Here is a 21,306-nt window from a genome sequence, read left to right on the forward strand (position 1 = left end):
ATTCAGCCTTATTTCATTTAATTACCATTAAAGCTTCAGGCAGTCACTATGAGGTTTTGGATATGCAAAGAATATTGACAGTTTTTTAGTCCATTTGAAATTCTATTATCATTTGGTAGATTTTAAATGCCTGATTCTAAAGAAAGAAACAAACTGGAAGCATTTAATTAAAGTCAGCCAGGTAAACTGATGTCTGCAAAGGTCAGGAAAGTGTGGGTGACTAATGAGCAGAATCAGCCAGCTGGTTATCTGATGTGATGGTGTGGTGGTATTTGAGAGGTCCCAGCCTGCAAACCATTGTTACCAGTTGGATCCCTGTCCTGCTCTGTCCAGAGTCTAGTTTAGTTTCCTGTACCTCAGCATCCACCCTCTCTCTTAACTGCTAGAATATTGGTAATATTGCTAAGCCTTACATTATGTTGTACAGAAAAAAGGAAGAAAAGAAAGAGGTTAAAGAGGAAAAGAAAGAGGAAAAGAAAGAGGAAAAGAAAGAGGAAAAGAAAGAGGAAAAGAAAGATGACAAGAAAGATGACAAGAAAGATGACAAGAAAGATGACAAAAAAGATGACAAAAAAGATGATAAAAAAAAAGAAGAGTAAGTATAAAGAATGAATGTGTGCTTGTAACACACCTCCTACACTACAAGGCATGGTGTGGCATTTCATTGTTACACTTCCATGACAATTATTGTTCTGTAGGTTGCAGAACTGTCAAATCTTTAATATGTTTCCCCTTTGGAAAGATGCAACTGCTCAAAAAACTTGTTGCATCTTTAAGACCTATGTTTAGACTTGTCACAAACAGCTTCCTAGGTCAGTAAAAGGGAATTCAGCTATCTCTGGCTGCTTTGATTTGCTGTTGAAAATCATTTTTTTACTATGAGGGCATTTTAGGACAGCAGCCTGCTTTGCAGATCTACACAGGCTTTTCATTGTTCCACAATGTCCATAATGATTCAGAGCAGATGAACCAAAAGTCTGGTTTGGACAAGGAGCAAAAATCTTACATGTAGAAAATTACAGATTTACTAATAACTTTAGGTGTTACACTGACTAGCATATTTAATTGCTTAATATGGTGCAGTTCATTAACCGAGATAATTTGAATGCTTTTAACAGAAATGGATCCTGCTCTTGTTTTGCTCCCCCAAAGCTGACCCAAGTGTAGTACAATTTAGTATTAATAGTCATTAAAAATAACGATGATAGCATATAAAAATATGCATTTGAGTAGACTTCACAGTTAAGGAGTATGTTAGAGTAATATACTGGAAGTTTGTATGTATGTATATGGTAGCAAGTGCAATGTAGGCTTGGAGACATGTAGTTAGGAACTGCTTCCAAAGGTGGTTTTCAGCCTGGGCAATGTGAATTCTTACTTTTTCCAAAGTTGGGTGAAGCAGATAGGATGAAGCTGATATTTGGTATCTCATCTAGAGCTGCCTGCACGGATACTTTCTCTTAGGCAGCTGTGTGTTCATCATGAGATATGCTGCCTCCAGAAGAGGGAGATCCAGCAGGTCACTTCATTCCATTTCTAGTGTAAATCTGCACGTTTCACTTTACAGGAAGAAAAAAGAGATATTTGTGTTAGATCCTTCAAGCAATATTTACTACAACTGGCTGACCATAATTGCAGCACCCGTGTTCTATAACTGGTGTATGCTCGTGTGCAGGTATGGATTTAAGTTAATAATTTTAGGTTTCAAATTCAGTGTCTCATTGTGTTTCCTATATAAATCATCCTCTAATCTCCCTGCAGTATTTTTTGGGTGAGTTACCTAGAAGATTTACAGTTCATATACCCATAGGGATATATGATATACATACCACTGAGAATAGATGACCGATGTTTCTTTTTTACCTTTTTGCCTAAAACCAGTTTGTAGTAACTTGCAACAAAAGTCCTTGTGAGCAGCTGGCTGTGGCCTTTGTGTGCCACCTCCTGGCTAGATGCAGAGGTATGCCTTGGCCACTGCAGGCTCAGTAACCACTGCTAGAGACAGGTCTTCTCATCACCCAGTAGAGAACAGAAGGGAGGGGTGTCGGCAGCGCTGGGTCATCTTAAATTAGTATCATGCATCTATAGATATTTGAAGGGGAGGAAGATTTTACTCGAGCATTTATTTGCCCTTGCAAAATGCGGAAATCAGTTTGAGTCAAAGAAAAAAAAAATGGTGAGGAGAAATGAGGATGGCTTACCATTCAAAACCAGATCTTGTATTTGGGAATTGTCTTAATGGACATGTGTATCCCATGAAATCTGATGCGTGTTTAATTGTACAGATGTGTGCATTCCTCCTATATAAGTGCACTTGTGTGGCATATATGTGTTTAAGTTTTGTTCCTGGCCTGAACACCTTTTAATTCTGAAGGATCCTAGTTTCTGTTTAGACGTTGTTCTAGTGTGCAGATGTCTAGGCATGGGGATACGCTGCCTGTAATTCTTCAGTGCCAGTAATGTGCGCCAACATGCTGCTAGGACACACATTGCAGGTACTCTGCTTATGCAGTTGGTGTAAATGTTTCTTGTTTGTCTGTCCTTGTTTCTTTAGAGCCTGCTTTGATGAGCTACAAGCTGACCATCTTAAATTATGGGTGTTCTTGGATTATAGCTCCGATATCATCTATGTTATTGACATGCTTGTCAGATTCAGAACAGGTGAGTCCTTCTGGGGTTTTACAGTGTTTTCAGATACAGCATGGGTACAAACGCTGGAAGCAGAAATTCCTGTGGAGTCTGACCAGCGTAGTATCCCATCTCCAGCACAGCCCAATAGTGGGGACTCTGGGGAGATGAAGTGTCTGATCAGCTTGGATTGTTTTAAGGCTGGACATCCCAACATCTGCACTTCACTTACCTCAAAATTCAGTTCTGTCAGTGCCTGCCAGGCATGCCAAGTGCTGACTGAAATAGCTGCTGCATGGGGAAGGGAGAACAAGGCACTTTGCTTGTCGTGATCATGGTATATTGTTTGTGCTCTTGTGAGCAAGAAACCAACAGCAGCCCACAAGTGCTGCTTTCTTAGCCAAGTTGTGCAGCATCCTGCTCAGAAGTGATGATTGAGTTGGTCAAGTGCAAGACCTGGCACCCGTCTCAGCCTAGAGCCTGCAGCCTTCTGCTGGAACCTGCAAGGCTGCCCCTCTGCCACCAACTGTCCCTGCAGCCCCTGCCGGGGCCTGGCTGGGTCTCCCACTGCCTGCTGGTGGTGTAGGGGCAACCAAGGAGGGTGATGGGGTGGGATTAACCCAGGCACCTCTGCTTAGGTCCTGCCTTCCTGAAGGAAGTGTGAACCTAAAGGATCTGTGAGGGCTGTGCCATGTCACCTTCAGCATCCTGTCCCTGTTTCTGTAGCTCAGGAGCATGCCCAGCCAATACAGATTCTAGCCTTAAAAGGAGATCTGTTTTAAGCTAAACAAGGCCATAATATAGGCCTAAGCAATCACATACAGCGATCCACACCATTAAATTGCTAGAATAGCCCTTGATGTACTTTGGTGCATGAGCATTGGTGTGTGCCAGCTAGCACTCTCAGGCAGTGTCTGGGCACAGCTGGAAGGACAGCAGAGGTTGGGTGTTGTTCACGGTATCATTTCTGAAGGGGGCTGGGAGAACTTACATGTGAATAGAAGCTGTCATGGCAGCTGGTCTCAGGGCCAGAAAACGTTTCCTGGCTTGTTCTATTTACTGGTATGGATGCATCCCCAAAATGTGCCTTGAAAGGGTCCAAAACCACACTGATCACTATAAAAATGAGAGTTCCTTTAAATCTTTTATTTTCACATTTATTTTGATTTTTTTTTAAACCGTGCTGACAGCTTGACATTAGTTATGGCTTGTGAGAAGCTGTAAACATAATTACAAGACAGAGGCTAAAATGCTGTCATGTTGGGATGCAGTCAACTCATGGCAATCCAAATTCTTAAACTTAGCAAGCACCTTGTTCAACAAGGAAGTCTATTTCAGATAGCAGCCTAAATCACAAGACCGCTATATTTGAAGCGGGGCAGGGGGGCTTCATCTTCTTTGTGTGGTTAAAATGTTGACTGTGCCAACTGAATTTCTCTTCTGCGGTTATACCTGTTATCGTAATGGGAAAAAAAACGAGCAGAAACTGGACATGTCCAGGCAATGCAAGTTACAAAATTTCCGTAGGCTGTCCTAGTAATGATTGTATGGCCGTTAAAGCGTGGTTGGAAGGTCAGCTTTGCAGGCCTGGATCGGAACTGCAGAATTGCTGCAGAGATCCCTTGAACACTTAGGTACAGGTGTCTGCTGCAGTTTCAGGCACTCAGATAAGGAGGTAGCTTCTTTTAGGTGCCGAGATCTTTGTCAGCTCTCTTAACAATGCCTCCTGGTTCTGTCTGTGCCTGCTGCCTTTTTCTAACAGCCTGCAAGGTCCACCTGCCCTGAGGCAGAGGTCCTGGAAGCTTCTGGGGAGGAGTGTGACTCCCTGCTGTCTAAGGGCAGAGACAGGCTTTCAACTGGGACCTGGGTAGCCCTGCGACTATCGTGGTCCACATCAGCTCCTCTGTGGTGCATTCCTGTCTAGCTGCAGGGCCAGTTTCACTGTGTTTCACCTATGTGGTGACTGTGCACTGTGGAGCAGAAAAGATCCATGTCTCTCAGTGGCTGGTTGTGTTTAGCATACCCTACGTTTTGATGCTTTCAAAAGCTTTTACTATAGGACTTCAGTTCTGTGAGGGAGGCAAAAAAAGAGCTGAGGAGCTTTTATCTCCCTTCAGGAGGAAGGTGTTTTCAAGGTTATTTTTAATAATTTTGAGTCAGAAATTCATCTGCCTGGCCAACTTTTCTGTTCAGTTGCATGACTCTTAATATTTGACCAGCTTTTTCAGTAGTTTTCTGGGAGGTAATACATTCATGGCACAGGAACTACTTCCATTTGTAGTCACCATCAGTTTGCAGATATCCAAAGACAGACACACACATAGACATGTGCAGTTACACACACGCACATAACAGAAGTACAGCTGGGCTGTGCAGGGCACAAAGAAATGCAGCTTGGTCTTTCTCAGCAGATGCTTCCCTGAGAAAACTGCTGCTTGTAGATTGCTAAGGGATTAACAAAATGTGATAATCCCCCATACATAAGGAATGGTTTGCTTTTCTCTCGGTGGACTTCTCCTGACTGGCCTAGCGGGCAGGCGGTTGATCCCCACCCGCAATTGCATCAAGTATCTTGCAGTGCATAGGCTGTTCCCTGTGAACATTTCCAGGGCCTTGAGCTTTCAAAGGTACAAAACAGCACTGCGGCTGTACTGCTCAGGCAGCCTTTCTCTGGGAACTCTTACACAGATGCAGTCTGCTGTAAGGTCTCTTACCGCAGTTTATGTCTTCTTATAATTTTTTAGACTCTAAAATACTTTCCAAAGTCTTCGGGTGAAGAAATACCAATATACAAAATTCTGCTTAGTAGCTCTCTCACTAGAAACACAAAAAAGTTGCAGAGGGTTTTCCCCAAATGAAAAGGAAAATCCTGTCAGCTTTAATATTGGGCACAAGAGGAAAACCATAGCTTGGGGCGGGGAAAAAACTGGATTTCTTTATCTCAAGGTTATTTATATTGTTTGGAAAGATTTCCATCAATCCATTATGCGTACTTATTCTTGGTATTTATTTAAAAATATTCCACTCCGATTTTATACACAAGTGCTTAACACTTGCTTAACTTCAGTTATGACTCATGCCAATGATTCATGAAAAACAACAGACAGTTTTGCAAAGATAACTAAAAGAAAAAGATACAGCTATCCCAGAATAGGGTGGAAAACTGTAGGGAGCACTGTGGCAATTATAGAGTCACTGCTCTTTATCATTATATGTCTTCTCTGAAACTCAGTTAAGTATTTAAATTTGCACTTAAATGTTTTTCATTAAATGAACTTATAGTATATCAATGTCTTACGCAGAACAGTACAAATTTTAATGTTCTCAGATATCTGAAATGTAAGTCACTCAGTACTGTTGACGGTATTTTCATTCTAACAAGGAAAATATGTATTTTTATTCTTTGAAGGCTTCCTCGAGCAAGGCTTGCTAGTTCAGGATGAAAAGAAATTACGAGATCATTATACCGAAACTCTGCAGTTCAAACTAGATTTGCTGTCTCTTCTGCCAACAGACCTGGCATATTTAAAGGTTGGTTTGAACTACCCTGAACTGCGATTTAACCGCCTGCTGAGGATTTCTCGGCTGTTTGAGTTTTTTGACCGTACTGAAACGAGGACAAACTATCCAAACATGTTTCGTATTGGAAATCTTGTCTTATACATTCTTATCATCATCCACTGGAACGCATGTATATACTTTGCAATTTCGAAGCTCATTGGATTTGGAACTGACTCTTGGGTCTACCCCAATGTGTCCATTCCAGAGTACGGGCGCCTGTCTAGAAAGTACATCTACAGTCTGTACTGGTCAACGCTTACGCTGACAACCATCGGAGAAACACCTCCCCCGGTGAAAGATGAAGAGTATCTCTTTGTGGTCATTGACTTCCTGGTGGGCGTGCTCATCTTCGCTACCATTGTCGGTAACGTGGGCTCCATGATTTCCAACATGAACGCCTCCAGGGCAGAGTTCCAGGCCAAAGTGGATTCCATTAAACAGTACATGCATTTCCGAAAAGTGACTAAGGATTTGGAAGCCAGGGTTATTAAGTGGTTTGATTACCTCTGGACCAACAAGAAAACAGTGGATGAGAAGGAGGTTCTCAAAAATCTACCTGACAAGTTGAAGGCCGAAATTGCCATCAATGTCCATTTGGACACGCTGAGGAAAGTGCGTATATTCCAGGATTGTGAAGCTGGACTTCTCATTGAGCTGGTGCTGAAACTGAAACCTACGGTCTTCAGTCCTGGGGACTACATTTGCAAAAAGGGAGATATTGGGAGAGAAATGTACATTATTAAAGAGGGAAAATTGGCTGTGGTGGCAGATGATGGCATAACCCAATTTGTAGTCCTAAGCGATGGCAGCTACTTTGGTGAAATCAGCATCCTAAACATCAAAGGCAGCAAATCTGGCAACAGGAGGACAGCCAACATAAGGAGTATTGGTTATTCGGATTTGTTCTGCTTGTCTAAAGATGATTTAATGGAAGCCCTCACAGAATATCCAGAAGCCAAAAAGGCTTTGGAAGAGAAAGGGCGACAAATTCTGATGAAAGACAACTTAATAGATGAGGAAGCAGCAAAAGCAGGAGCTGACCCAAAAGACTTGGAAGAAAAAGTAGAAAAACTTGAAACAGCTCTGGATACGCTGCAGACCAGGTTTGCGAGGCTCCTGGCAGAGTACACCTCATCTCAACAAAAGGTGAAACAGAGACTTACCAGAGTAGAAACCCGAGTGAAAAAGTACGGTAGTGGCACCTTATCAGTTGGAGAAGCAGATGCTGAAAACCTTGAGGAGATAAAGCAGTAAATGGAGTATTTGTATTTCCTCATTTACTGGAGAAAGTTGAAGCGTGTGAAAGCCATAAATGTATGTAAATATGCGTGTGCATACATAGACATGATTATTTTTATATGAACTCTGGAGAATGGTTTTTAGCATTTTTAACTGAAGCAGTATTTTCTTGTAAATAGAACATTGTCACCTTCTTAGGGGGAGACTTGGTCTGGTATTTGGGTACTTTTTTGTACTGGGAGTGGGTTTCTTACAAGTCATGCTCAGAACGTCTGTTGTGTATGGTCCATGTAGGTCTTGACACATTGTCTCTTCCCACGCATATTGCATTAAGGCGGCATGGTACTTAAAGTAGAAGGGATTTGGGGTTTTTAAGGGCTTAAAAAACATTTCTAGGGTACGTGCTCTACCTTGCTACCTTAGTGGCTGATTAAATGCACGGACACAGATCTGGGCTTCTCAAAAATCTTTGTTCTTCCAGTGAAGCATCTGTGCAAAGAGTTGGACTACAGCTAAGCAGCTACACATACCTCGCCTATGCAGTGTAGCCCTGCACCTGTATGAAACAGCCATGCGTTCTGATGCTTTAGTTTGATTCTTTCTAATGCGCTGGGCTCTGCACAAAGGGCTGTGCTGACAGAGTAGCAGTGCTCACTCATGTCCTTTCTGGCATGGTCTGTGACAGCCTTTGCTGCTCTGCAACTGCTTCGCTTGGGGAAAAGAGTGGGAGATCCTTTTTTTCTTTTTTTTTTTTTTTTTTTTTTTAGCTTAGCCCCATCTTTGCTGGCAAAACCCTCACTTGGAAGGGAGCCCCCAAATGCTCAGTGGGGGAAGGTATTTGTGGCAATACAGCTTCACTAAACCTGGGAACAGAAAACAGGACCCTGGTGCGTGCAAGCTCCTGCGTGTGGAAACTTGAGTGAATTCTGAACTTGAGTGAATTCCCTCTCGGCACAGAGGGCGGTCCCAGAGGGAGGCTGCTGAGAAGTTGCATGGGCTGGCAGAACAGGCTGTCCCTGCCTGCCAGCCCGCTTTAGCTCACGACAGGGTTTCTGTGAGGCAGGAAGAACAAGCTCTGCGTTGCAGTCATTCCTGCCGCCAGGCCTGTGTTTCCTTCCTATTTCTTTAAGGATGCCTACTACACCTCCCTTCGCTATTTACTGCCAGTTTCTCTCTGAAGTAGTTGCTGCACCACCATGTTTCCGTTAGGGAGAATGAAGACCACATCTGCTCAGGTCCTGCTGACAGGAGCCTAGCTGCGCTGGTTGCTTTTCTGCTCACTGCAGGGTAGTCATCTCTGCCGTCGGTCTGGCTCTGAGGTGAACAGAGAGGTCTGGTCCACTCAGCCTGCTGTGACGTTCTGGGCAGAACGGTATCAGGAAGGTTTCTTGCTCCGTCACTTTGCAGCTTCAGGATTTGCCTCTTATACACTCCCCAGCCTCCTCCACCCTGCTGATTCCAGTTTCTTTCCAGGCTCCTCTCCCTTCCTCTGATATTCCTTCAATATTCTCCCACTGGGAAGATACCAGCTTTCATTTTTTGCTGTACAGTATTTTTCTGTCATGTAGGTTTCCCTGCATTACTTTCATCCTCCAGCACCTCACTGACTTCAGTTAAGTACAGAGTAGCAGAGGCTGTTCAGCATCTATGGCACAGGGGCTGGATCCCACGGAGGCTTCAGGTATCACCATGGGCAGTGCTCTGCCCTTTAGTTGGCCTCATCCCTGACAGGAGCCATAACAGCATGTGGGAATAGATGGCCTGTTGGAAAATAGGTAAGAAACCCACCGAGAAGAGGGTGGTTTACCTTGATGGTAGTAAAACGTAAAGAGGCATTTGCTAAACTGCGTACAACTTCTCTGACTAAGTGCTCATTTCTGGGCAAGCAGCTGTACCCCTCCTATTGACGCTTTTGAGTCTGGTGAGAGGCAAATCTAACAGGGACTAAGGAATGGGGCTTTTCCAGCAACACTGGCAAAGGGACCACCAGGTAGGAGATGTCCACACATGGCCCACATCTAAACTCCCGTTATCAGCCTAGAAGCCAACTAGACTTGGGTATCTGCTGTAGCTGGGCTTAACCTCTATAATCAAGACTTCCACCGACTATAACGAGGGCTCTGGAAAGTAGCCAAGACCTGTATGTGGCCAGTGGAGTCTGGGAGTTTTGGTCCTTCAGCTGAACCTTGTCTGTGTTTTCTCCAAGGGCTTGAGACAAACGGGAGAGATAAGAGAGGCTGCTTTTGGCAGGGGTCTAGTGCCCTCGCTCCCGCACCGAGGAAGGCAGGGCTGAGGAGAAGCTGGGTGCTGGCTAGCTGCAGTGTGCCACTGTAAGCACGGAGGGCATGGTCACAGGCAGCTGACCTCGCAGCTCTCGCCTTGTTACAAGAGGCAGGTACCGCTCTTGCCTTTGGCCGATGTGCACTGCTGTGTTCCTCAAACGCCGTACCCAGCAGGGGTTTCATACTTACCGTCATGTTCTACATCAGTCGTCATTCTCTGTAAATATCTAACTAGCTACCTATCGTACTACAGCTGTTCCAGCCTACTAGGTATATACAAATAGAACTGTTTAAAGTATTATTTATACCAAATTTATACCTGTTAAAAAAAACCCCACAAACACAAGAATGCTTCTTTACCTGCTGGATCACAACAGCTTAATCTATTGGTTAAATACATACTTGCTTTTCCCTTTTTCATGCCTCTTGGTCTGGTTTTCGCATGCCAGAAAAAGAGCTATTTTGATGCTATTTGGCTTCAGTCACTTCAAAATATACAGCTTTCGGCATGGTGAAATTACATCCTTTGGTGTCTTTCATCTGTGTAAGATTTTTCTCCCCTTCTTTAATGTGGCTACAGCATGTACATTAAAATATTTCTGAGTAATGTTCAAGCATTTCTGCGTTTCCTCTTATCCAAATCCCTCTGGACTTTAGCATTTCATGACAGACTTTGATCGTGCCAATATCACACGGCCCAGAAAATTGTTAGCTGGAACGGAGATCTGAAGTGACAGAAAACCGAGTGGGAATGGTGGTGTTCTCCCCTCACCGCGGGGCAGCTGGCACATCCCTTTGGTCTCGTGCCCGGTTTCGACACCGTTGCTGTGCCTGCAGATACCACGCAGGCACAAGAGCCCGACTGCCACCCTGCTTCCCCAGTGGGGCACGGAGCCCGCCGGGCTCCTCATGCCGCTGCCACCTTGTCTCCTGTCCCTTCCCCCGGCTCCGTGCAGGGTGACACAGCAGGGATGGTGCCTTGTCCAGCAGAAACAAAAGCGTTTGCAGCTTTCAGCTACTTGCACACACGTCACCTACCAAAAATCCTTCCCCCTCCCTCACCAAGGCATCAGGCAGCACCTGGCCTAGCCCTTCAGCCCCACCACAAGAGAAAGCAAGGCATGGGACAGCTCTTACAGAGCACGTGAACATAAGCCCTAAATCTGCACACAGGGGTTTAATGGCCACAGTGCTCACCTCACACAGGCACAGAGGCCAGCCCAGGTGGTGGCCGTGGGGTGGGACTGGAGCTCCCAGCTGCCTGTGCTGATCAAGACACTCGACAGACAAGGCCTGAGGTGTTCGAACATCTGCGGCAGGCACAAATGGAGGGTAAAGCTGGTGGAGCAGCACTGCCATGCTCCAGGTGCTGCTTGGCATGAGCTTTTCCAGGGAAAGCACCTCGAGTCACGGGCCCTGCTCCCCAACAGCAAGTGATTCAAGCCTTGCTTGCTCTCCAAAGTGGTCTCAATAGCAGCACCCCACTCTTTTCCCCCCATCCCCTACTATTATTTTACTTCAACAGTTTTTACAGTAGAAAGCTCTGCTCTGGAAGATTCAATGAACTAGATGACAGAAATGGTGGTAACAGCAAAACGGCACCTGTGTTTGTACAGACCCCTCACACAGCCGAGGGCTGGGGTTAGCCTGACCGCGCAGAGCAGCCCGGGGAAGGAACAACCCTGCATTTAACCCTTTTCTCGAAGACATCTGCTTTTCAGTTTTTATTCCTGCCAAATATTTAGAAACGTACAACCAGAGAAGGCTCTGTTTTACCTTAAGAAAGAAACTGTTCATTTTCCTTTCCCCCACAAAAGCATCAGTGCTTTCTCTGGGCTGGTCTGTGTGTTGCTGATTTGGAAGACACATTCATTTCTGTAGGGCTGCTGACAGCAAGGATGACGGAGGGTTTCACAGGCCAAACCTAGTCTAGGTCCAGCAAGATAATGCAGTTAGGCCGACTAAAGGAGAGCTGCTCTTCATCCTGGAGATTTGTGAGAGGACAGCATTTGTACTTGGCTTCAGAGACCCCCAGCTCTTCTATTAATGTTTCCATCCTGGAACAGACAGAAAGAATCAGACCCTCGTTTACATAATTCAGCATTCATAAAACCCCTTTGCTTACCCCTGAAAGCAAAATGAGTTCTGCTCTAAATGGATCTGGCAAGTGTACAGGCAGCTAAAGCACCAGATTTCAGCTGTGACGGCTCTCCTGAGGGAAGCCATCAGTCCAGGAATCCCCCGCTCCCCCCAGCCCCGTCCACAGTCCAGAGCCCAAGGAGGGGGCTGCCTGGGGACTCCTTACAGGGAGCAGGGCTTCCCCATGCTCCCTTCCACTCTGCCTTGGGTGGATGGGGAGAGAAACACATACAAGCCCTGAGGAACAACCTCTGAGGCTAAAAGTGGTTGAGCCTTTTGTTTCTGAAATTCAGATTTTTCAGCTGTTTCCAGCTCACAAAAATCAAAGGCTGTGGCTTGCCGCTGCCAACTGCCCTTGCAGCTACGCTGTGGAAAATAAAATTCTGCTGTTCTGTGGTTGCAATCCTCCTCACTCTGCACCCTAAGAGCAGAGTGAGAGGGAAAACGGAAGACTCATGTTATTTAAGCAAAATTGGTTTCTGCAACCTCAAGAGGAGGACAGCAGGTCCTCAGTTTCAAGGACAAACACTAGCTTTACTCCAGAAGCAGCAGCAGTTCTCACAAAGAGATTTCCTTCATCAGCTCTACCATTTCTGCTTGGCTTCTGCAGGGGAAGTGCAGGTTCCAGTGCCAATGGCTACAGCTCCGGTGCCAAAGGCAGTCCTCCAGAGAGGCTGAGGACGACACCGTCCAGCTCTAACAGAGTCCTGCCTTATTTGTATAGGTAAATTGGGGGTAGATTACTAAAACCAGCAGTGCAGAAATGTGAAAAGGGATTTACTAATGGTTGCTGTTCCATTTTTCTTAACGTTTGTAGTGGCTGGTATCAACCTCACTGTAACAGAGCAACTGAAGAACAGTAACACAGAAAATCAGGGAAGCACAACTGTATTCCAGACTGATGGACTGCTTAATGAATAGCTATTAATTTCTAGGGTTTTTTTTCCTGTTTTGACATGTAATTTCTTCAGTTTCCTGACAGGACCCGCCCCCCCCGACATTCTCCTTTTATTCCCAGCAGCAATTTCCCCCACCTCGCCCCGGACGGGAGCCACCCCACAGCAGTCACTACATCTCCAGGTGGCTAGCACAGCAAGAACCAAGAACCAACGGGCACTACCTGCCTTTCCAGAGGAGATAAAACAGCACAAAAGGCTCTTTTTTTTTTTTTTTTTTTTTTTTTTTTGGCACAGCTTGCCTCCAGGGCTGATGAATCAAACAGACCGTGCTACAAAGATCTACTCTTCTTAGGAGAGCCAACTGTCAGTTGCCCACTGAAGTACAAATATTTTACTTGCAGAACAGTGCAGATAATTCATCCAACAAACTTCAGTGGGATTCTATTTTCTGATTATTATTTGCAGATTTCGTCTGTTTAAAGCAAGCCCTTGGGGCTGCTTGTTCACAGGTACTCATCCAGTGCTTGGCACAAGGAAGTCTCTCTTACACTTTGGGCACACTGTGATGAGGGAAACTATTCAGAGGCAGTTTTTTTTAATGGATTCTGCCTACTGAAACCCCAATGCCTCATCTCCTTGAGATAACACAGCTACCTCCAACCACACTTGCATGAACGGTAGTAGAAAACCCTTATGTCTAGCAACAAAAAGCTGCCGAGCTTTTCTAGGAAAGCACCTCATGCCTTTCCGAGCACATCAGTGCCCATGACAGCTCATTTATCCTGCCGGCCATGGCCAGGCTTCTCCATGCACGGTTCAGACTGGAGCGCTGACAGTCTGGGTGAGGTTCCTGGCATACAGGCACACTGACAGAGGAGCTGCCCCAAGTAAAATACTTTCAGTTCAGGGCTTCAAGACCAACTGCTTTAAAAAGGGCTCACCTGCCATAACCTAGCTGCATCAGCCACAAGCGCTGGTAGCCAAAGGAGGATGAGCATGATCAGGAAGGAGGAGTGAGGAAAGAGCCATGCAATGCCTCCAGGCAGCCAGCGGCAGTTTTTGCAGCTGAGTGCAGGGGTGACAGAGCCATCCCAGCGAGGCAGAAGCACCAAGCAGCTCAGCTCGCTGCCAGCGGGGAAGAGAGGCTGTTACAGAAGAGCCAGAACAACCTGGAGCCCCGGAGAAAGCAGACAGGGAAGCCCCTTTCTGTTGACAGCCGGCTTTCTATGACAGATTTACACATAAACATTGGTGGCCAGAAGGGGCCCATGCCAGACTGACAGGTGGCAGGGGCAACACCAGCAGAGCACGCTCCCCCTCCCCAGCCATCGCTGGTGCCACAGGCTGGAGAAGCACTGTGCAGCACAGCAGAGCTACCTACTTTGCATGGGTTTCAGTCCTACAGGGTTTCACTCACTTGTGCATATGAAATTGCAGAGGAGACTCAGAAGGTGTTTCCTTCTGACCAACACCATCAGCCACAAGGAGATTCCAGAGGCTGCAACCAACCTTGGAACAGGAGATTCCCAGAGGAAAGGTGAAAACAAGCAGGACAGCTGCTGGAGGCTCCAACCTTGCGGATGATGGCAAGAAACCGCCAAAGCAGCCTATTCTTACCACCCACAGCCCTATAGCAGTGAGGCTCAGAGGCACCACTGCTTCTGGACCTCCAGCTTTTCCATTGCAGAGCAGCCAAGAGCACTGGCATCAGGCCACCTGCTGTCCCTTCGGGAGAACCCAAGAGCACAAAAGAGAGTGAAGGGACTAAAACTGTCCTGTGCAGGTGCAACAGCAGCAGCGGGTGGTTCCAGAAACAAGAGTCCCAAACCCAGCAAACCTTTCCTAGGGCTGAGACACCAAGAAGGCCTATCTTCTCCAAGAGCAAAGCCAGCCAGGAAACTGGTTTGGATGATAAAGTCAAACTGCTTATCCAAAAAGCTGCAGGTCTGGAGCAGGACTCCCTCTGGAAGGCCTGAGGACCACTGTCTGGATTGACTCCTGGCACAGGAGCGATGCTCCCACCTGCGCTGGCTGCTGGCCGCTACTGCTGGGGCACAAAGCAGAGCCTGGCAAGGGCAGAGCCCAGTGGCTGCAGCCCTGCTTCAAAGCACCTGGACAGGAATTTTGTTAGAAAGGATATCCACATGGCCATTTAGTTTGGGAACATGAGACCCTCCCCAGAGACTCAAGGTGAAAAAACTGGCCCAAGAACTACCCTTATCAGATACTCACATAAAGAAGTCTGTGTTTTGAAAATTAAAGTATTCATGTTGATGAGGCTAAAATGTCACCTGCTTTATTTTAGGTGACTTGCTACAAAGTTCACAGGATTCTTCATGTGCAGATGACAATTAATAAAATCAGTTAAAAAAACCAATGTACATAGCACAAGGGAGATTTTTCTTTTGAAAACGTGCTTTCATCCAGGAAACATTCTAGTATTGAGTTTCCTATTTTTTCTTTAAATCAGTTATATTAGGAAATAATAAAATCCTCTTAATTGTATCATATTAGTTCACCTGATCTGTACCCTTTGCTGTCAAACACCGAGTGCTTGCAAAGGGAACTAATGAAATCAAATGCAGCAGCAGATAACATATGGCAGCTCAAAACTTTGAACAGAAACATTCAAGTAGTTGTCATTTTATAGACAGTTACTTGCAAGCATCACTGCTGCTGTACTACACAGATTGGAAGCAAAAGGATGCAGGGGAAAGCCAGATTTAAGGCATTTTCTCTGTATGCGAACCCACTGGCACAGCAGAAACATACACCAGAGCTTTTGGTGACATTAAGAAGAAAGGCTTCACATCAGCTTTGCACATGACAACAGTTCAGTCACAAAAAACTGCAGCAGCTGGAAGATTGTCTTCACTTGACATTGCTCAGTACTACTTAATCAAGCCTGCGTGAGCAGCAGCATCCTTGCACACGTAGTTTATAGTTTAGCTGTGCTGCGTGTCCTTCCAAACGCAGAAGTCCAATTCCAGTGACCACTGGCTCACTTTCAGTCAGCTCAGTTTCATTTTTAAGTCAAAACTGTGCAAACCTACCCAGGAAGATAATGTAGCAGTTCCTAATGCCGCTTTATTATCCTAAAACAGAGTAATGATTCCCACCCTCTATCTCTAATGCCCTTGCCTCTTAGAAATTTCCCCCCCTAGAAATCCTGAAGCAGGATATATATTGAGCAACAAACGTTCACAAACACAAGCGTACTAGGTAGGCTTCAATTATTTACAGGACTGTAGGATGTATCCTACAAATACTGCAGAACAGAACAAATCCACACTCACATACTGCAAAGTGGCACATCAGCAATTAAAACCATCTCCCCACCAGTCCTTCTCTTCCCAAGATCCTTTACAAGCCTTGCAGTTTAAAAAAAATAAAACCTAAACACCCCGCCACTCCCTTCATGCTCCCTAGTCTCTTTCTCAAATCTGTTTCCCAACTGATTCGATTCCCAGAGTGCTGGTCAGATTCTTCTGCTGACCCATCCTCTCCTCTCCCATCTGACCCTTTCACTTGCTCCTCCCACCACCCAATGCGACTACTCCAGCCAAGCCCAGCTCCCACCCAGGGCCCATCCCATAAACCAGCCATTGCAAAAGAGGGACCAATGTTTCATACAGTAGATTTTAAAGAAATGGGAATTTGCATCTGAGCGAAAGCAGTAATTTTTTTGAGGGGGTGGGGTGAGGGCAGAGAAGGGTTGATCATGGCTTTCAAAAATCACAAGCCTTTTTACTTGCGATCTGATGCCCACAAAATTCCCTCCTTCTGTTCAAGGAGAATGCAGGATCCCAAACCAACACCTACCATTACCCCCACCTGTGCTCTTCAGAGAGCAAATCTCACAGGAGGCACGATCCACAGACACACCAAGGATGAAGCTGCTTTTTCTGCTCCCCATGGGTTCTGTCATAGCAGCTTTCAGCAGGCTGGGCAGTCCTTGGTCCACCTGGTCTGCAGTTGCAGTGCCCCGTCTCGGGCTTGGCCACGGTGCCACTTACCAGAAACTCAACCAAAGATGCACTGGAAACTTCTGGGAAAACGGGAGGGAGATTCCCACATTCAGTGACAAGATGGTACGTCAGGACACAATGTCAGCGGCAGGAAAGCCCTCCAACTGCAGGCCAGCCCCTCATGTGATGAGTTAATGACAGCAAAGCTATGAAGACAGAAACTTTATAGCTGTGCAGCATACAGCCAGTCATCTAGCAAATAACTTTTGAAATTACTGCTTAGAGAAATCCAGCAGCAACACCTTTTTCAATTTTGTCAATGAAAAATAATTAAAAAAAAGTTGAAGACATCTTTAGATGGAAATATACATGTCATTATTAGTTCATGGGTTTTCCAAATTAATCTCTGTAAGTGAGCCGTCCAAAGGCACATGCCAGTATCAACTCATTTCCAAAGCGGTGTCCCTTCTATGGTAAGCTATGAAACTAAATTTCTTAATAAAATTCATTTCAAGTGCCTGATAGTCTTCTGAATTTGGTGACAATTTTGATCACTTCAGTAATTCTGAAAGTTTGAAGTTGTGCACAAGTACAAATGGAAACTGTAGGTAACATCACAAACCCCTGTGATTCTGAGACTAACCATAATAAACCAAGCGCTTGTTAGGAAAGGCTTGATTTTGCATAGCTGAACTCAAGACATTCCCACTCTGTCTTGCATGCTGAAATGCTGGCGTTTTTCTGCATAATAAATAGGGTACAGCTTAGACATTCAGCCCAGCTAAGGTATCTTCCTCCTGAAAATTCAGACAACCAGGGAATTTTTAACCCCCTGGCGAGATTAGTAACTGGCTACAGCAGTGCCGGAGAAGCACCCTGAAGCTGAGGCGGTGGGGGTTGTTCTGCTGACCAGCAGCATGGAAACCTGCGTCCCACTCCTAGCTCCACAGAGCACAAACCCAGGCAAGCGCCTGGGTAGCTCACACCGCCAGCCACCTGGAGGCTCAGCCCATCAGGTGCATCACACCTGCATGGTTTGACGTGGTATGAAGTACCTGCTTCAGCAGTGAAGACCACCATTGGAGGAGAGGCATGGACCGGCTACCTTAACACAGAGCTGCTTGGAGCCCCGGGCTCACTGCCAGCCCGTTCCAGCGTCGGCTTTCCTCAAAGCACAGGGCTGGAGCGGGTCTCCTTGGCTGCCACAGTCCCATCTCAGGCTACTGCCTGCCGAACGGAAGATAAGCCCAGTCAGAAGTTCACAAAACACTGTTCCTTAAGTTAACTGAACTGTGCTCACTCCTGATGGCTGCTCCTGAAATCTTTTTGGCAACAAACAAGAGTTTTCGGCTTTTAAAAGGTAATGCTCTTTTCATGCGGAGTCATACGCTAACATTCCTTTAGAGCTAAACAAAACTATTCCGTCACTTCTAATGAAAACTGAAAAAATGCCGTATTTGTTCGGTACCTAAGAGGATTCTTCTAATACATCTTGTGTTGCTCTCATTTCTGAGGCGTATACTACAAAGTACAGATAAAAGCCTGATGTCCCCTTTCAACCAAGGTTGGAAACATTTTGGCAGTCTATTAGGGTGCAGAAAGAAATGCTCAGAGACATTTTTCACTTGCCAAAGAGATAAAGCTGAGATGCCCCAAATATTTTTTTGTTAACAGACACCCTGAGGAGAGAGCACCAGCACACCGGCATCGGACTGCTGCCCTGGCAGAGGAGTCTTCTGTCTCAAGCGAGAGAGATATTTCAGCGACACACAAGCACACCTCAGTTTCAAAGTTTTGTAGACTCAAAATTTACTAAACGCTGCTGAAAGACTAAGGTTGAAAGACATTCCGGGTCTGCCTGGAGCCCAGAAAAAAAAAAAAACCCACACCAACTTAAAATGGCGGTTTCCCCACTTTGACAAGCCTTTCAAGCAACAGAAGACCGACTAGAAATTCCGTAGGGCAGGAAAGCAGCATGCAGCTACAAAACTTTAAGATTTATTCATTTTAAACTATATAAATTGCTGCAGCTGGACAATCAGCACATTTACAGCACTGCTAAGGAGATCAGGTTTCAATACAGTGGCATTTTGGGGGAGGCGGTATATATTTAAACGGGAAGTCTGTCAAGTACGAAGTATTTATACCTTACCTGAAAACGATTCCTTGAAAAACAACTTATGCTTTTAAAGGTCAATGCAGTTATGTATTATTTTAATCTTAATGCTAAAGGAAAACGAAAAAGCGTATTTGCAATGTCAACAACTTCAGTTAGAGAACTTTGTATTGCTAACCCATTACGCTCTCTGCCTAGCTTTTGGACCTATACAAAAAACTCAACATGAACCTTATACACTTGTCAGCTGGGTGTAACCACCATCCTAGATTGGATTAAAACAAGTATGAGGATACAGCTTAACAGTATTATTGACATAGTACATACCACACGGCAGTATCATGGCGTAGTTCATACTTGTAACAAAACACCTCAAGGCACTCTGCAAATCTTGTTCTCACCACCTACAACAGAAGGTGCCCCAGACCCGAAGGAATCGGCAAGCACTGTTGTCAGCCACCCTACTGAGAGGTAGGGTATCTTGTGTTTTCCTCTTCAAGGACACGCAGTGAGGTGGACATTCAAGAAGGCATGCCCTAAGTGCCACCCTGAGATCAAACACCAGAAGACAGCCTCCCTCCCCAGCAAGTCTCAATCCCCATGTCCCAGCCTTCTTGCACCAGCTTGGATTTGCGAGGGGAACATCGTCAGGCCCCACATCACTACAGTTCACTTCTGGAGAGTTTGACGTACCTGTAGCCCTCAAATTATGCTGTACTAATCAAATAATTTAATATCCAATTTATCAAAGTAAGGAAGTCACTTGTTTTCTTTTTCACTGAACCATGGTGAAAAAAGGTCACTGTTTTTATTCAGCATCATAGTTACATAACAGTTGTCTGCTTCTATTACTAGAAAGAATTTATTAAAATAGTCCTGAAAGACATCTTTTCTTTATCTGATGATTTCAAAACTATGCCTTTTATAATGCCAATTCCACACAGTCACGGGTTTGATCGGTAGTAGTCAGTTATAGCAATTGTCAAGGCACAAGCTCAGCTCTGCACATCCGCTGCAGCTTGTATTATAAAAGAGATATGCCAGTTACATCTTCACTTAAAAACGCATAATCCCTTTATCATATATTGCAACAGGAGAAATTAACATTAAACACAGACTACGAAAGGTAAAGGATTTATTTCTGATATGATTTGTAGAGTTAAATTAAAAACCTACTGAATACTTTATGTAGTAGATGAACATAACCTTAGTACTTACTTTCTAACAGTTCAATGGTTGGAAGTGTACAACATGAAGTAGGCCTTAGGTTTAATATTGTTCAATTTTGCTTATTGTTAGATGAGATTAAAATACAGTAGCCATCCCTTTAGATTATGTTGCAACACTGATCATGTGCCTTGATAAGTAAGAACAACGATTCATTAAATAAATGGTGATGACATAACATGTAGGGAAGACTTTGGATTGTCTATTTAAAATGTCAACATAATAGGCAATTAAGAATAAAACTTCATTTTAAGTGCACTTCCACATGCTTTGTTTATAATATAGCAAAAACTTCCTATCTTTTTTCCAAACACTTCACTCCCTACTCTAAAGCTGTTCAGTTGAAAATGCACTTTCCCCAGTAAACTTCTCTTTTTTAGAAAAATCGTAACTAAAATTTCTACCCTTTTATATGCTAAGAAATGTTTCCTAATTAAAAACACAGTTTATTACAAGACATGTGAAGACAACATATAGTGAAATGAATTTTAATTGTGCTGTGACTAAAGTAAAGTTCTCAAGGCTGCAATTTAACATTCCAAGTTCTCCCTTCCATCTTTATTGATTCTTAAGATTTTGCACAGAAACTCTTTGGGGGCTAGAACAGCAGTAATTGCATCACACTGTTTTCCAAGACTTCAAGTTTCAAAAGCAAACTCTTCAAAAAGTACAGTTCTTGATTTGATTAGATACAGGGACAAAAATATAGCACATACTTGAAGATTACATGGTCTACAAATGATGGCAATATTTTCCTTGGGAGAGTACAGTTTGTTTTCTTGTAAATACTCAAAAAGGCTCAACTTCAAGCAGTAATAAACACAAGCAAAAGTGATTTAACCCTTAAAATAAATATTCAGGAAAACCTCTCTGTACATACAAGTGAAAGAATATGTAACACTTTCACGCTAAAAGAAAAAATAAAGATTTTGTTCATATAAGCAGCTGAAATCTGCTGTTCCAGCCCAATGTCCCCAGTAAAGAAGGGAGGCACAAACACAGGTGACTACTGTAGCTCACTATCTTATGGCCTTTTTGGATAGGGACATCATCACCATCATTTTTTTAATCCCTTTTGTTATATTTATTACAGCATGCCAAATCCTTTGGCATATGTGATGGCCTTCAATAATCTTTCTTTAAGCTTTTCTTTGCTTGAGTACTCCGGAAGCAAAAGTACATTAAAGCATGTGTGAGATGTAGGTAACCTGTGGGGAAAAACAAAACAAAAAAGATTTCAGTTCTGG

At 44.5% G+C, this 21,306-nt stretch overlaps 2 protein-coding genes across 12 annotated transcripts in view; one reads left to right on the forward strand and one right to left on the reverse strand.

Annotated features, from left to right (window-relative positions):
- The window catches only part of CNGA3 (cyclic nucleotide gated channel subunit alpha 3), a 44,510-nt gene extending 30,110 nt beyond the window's left edge, over positions 1-14,400 (forward strand). For all 3 annotated transcript variants that reach the window (XM_037376093.1, XM_037376092.1, XM_037376091.1), the window contains exons 6-9: positions 428-595; positions 1,568-1,675; positions 2,555-2,661; positions 6,038-14,400. In XM_037376093.1, coding sequence (XP_037231990.1) covers positions 428-595; positions 1,568-1,675; positions 2,555-2,661; positions 6,038-7,443 — 1,789 coding nt within the window. In that variant the 3' untranslated portion in view covers positions 7,444-14,400. The remainder of the gene's footprint in view (positions 1-427; positions 596-1,567; positions 1,676-2,554; positions 2,662-6,037) is intronic.
- A 5,226-nt stretch (positions 14,401-19,626) lies between these two features.
- Positions 19,627-21,306, reverse strand: part of UBE3A (ubiquitin protein ligase E3A) — a 55,336-nt gene continuing 53,656 nt past the window's right edge. For 7 of the 9 annotated variants that reach the window (XM_037376085.1, XM_037376089.1, XM_037376090.1 and 4 more), the window contains one exon: positions 19,627-21,267. In XM_037376085.1, coding sequence (XP_037231982.1) covers positions 21,147-21,267 — 121 coding nt within the window. In that variant the 3' untranslated portion in view covers positions 19,627-21,146. The remainder of the gene's footprint in view (positions 21,268-21,306) is intronic. The other 2 variants (XM_037376087.1, XM_037376084.1) reach the window with 1 other exon arrangement.

The sequence above is a fragment of the Falco rusticolus genome, chromosome 2 (genome assembly GCF_015220075.1).
Source record: "Falco rusticolus isolate bFalRus1 chromosome 2, bFalRus1.pri, whole genome shotgun sequence".
NCBI lineage: Eukaryota > Metazoa > Chordata > Aves > Falconiformes > Falconidae > Falco > Falco rusticolus.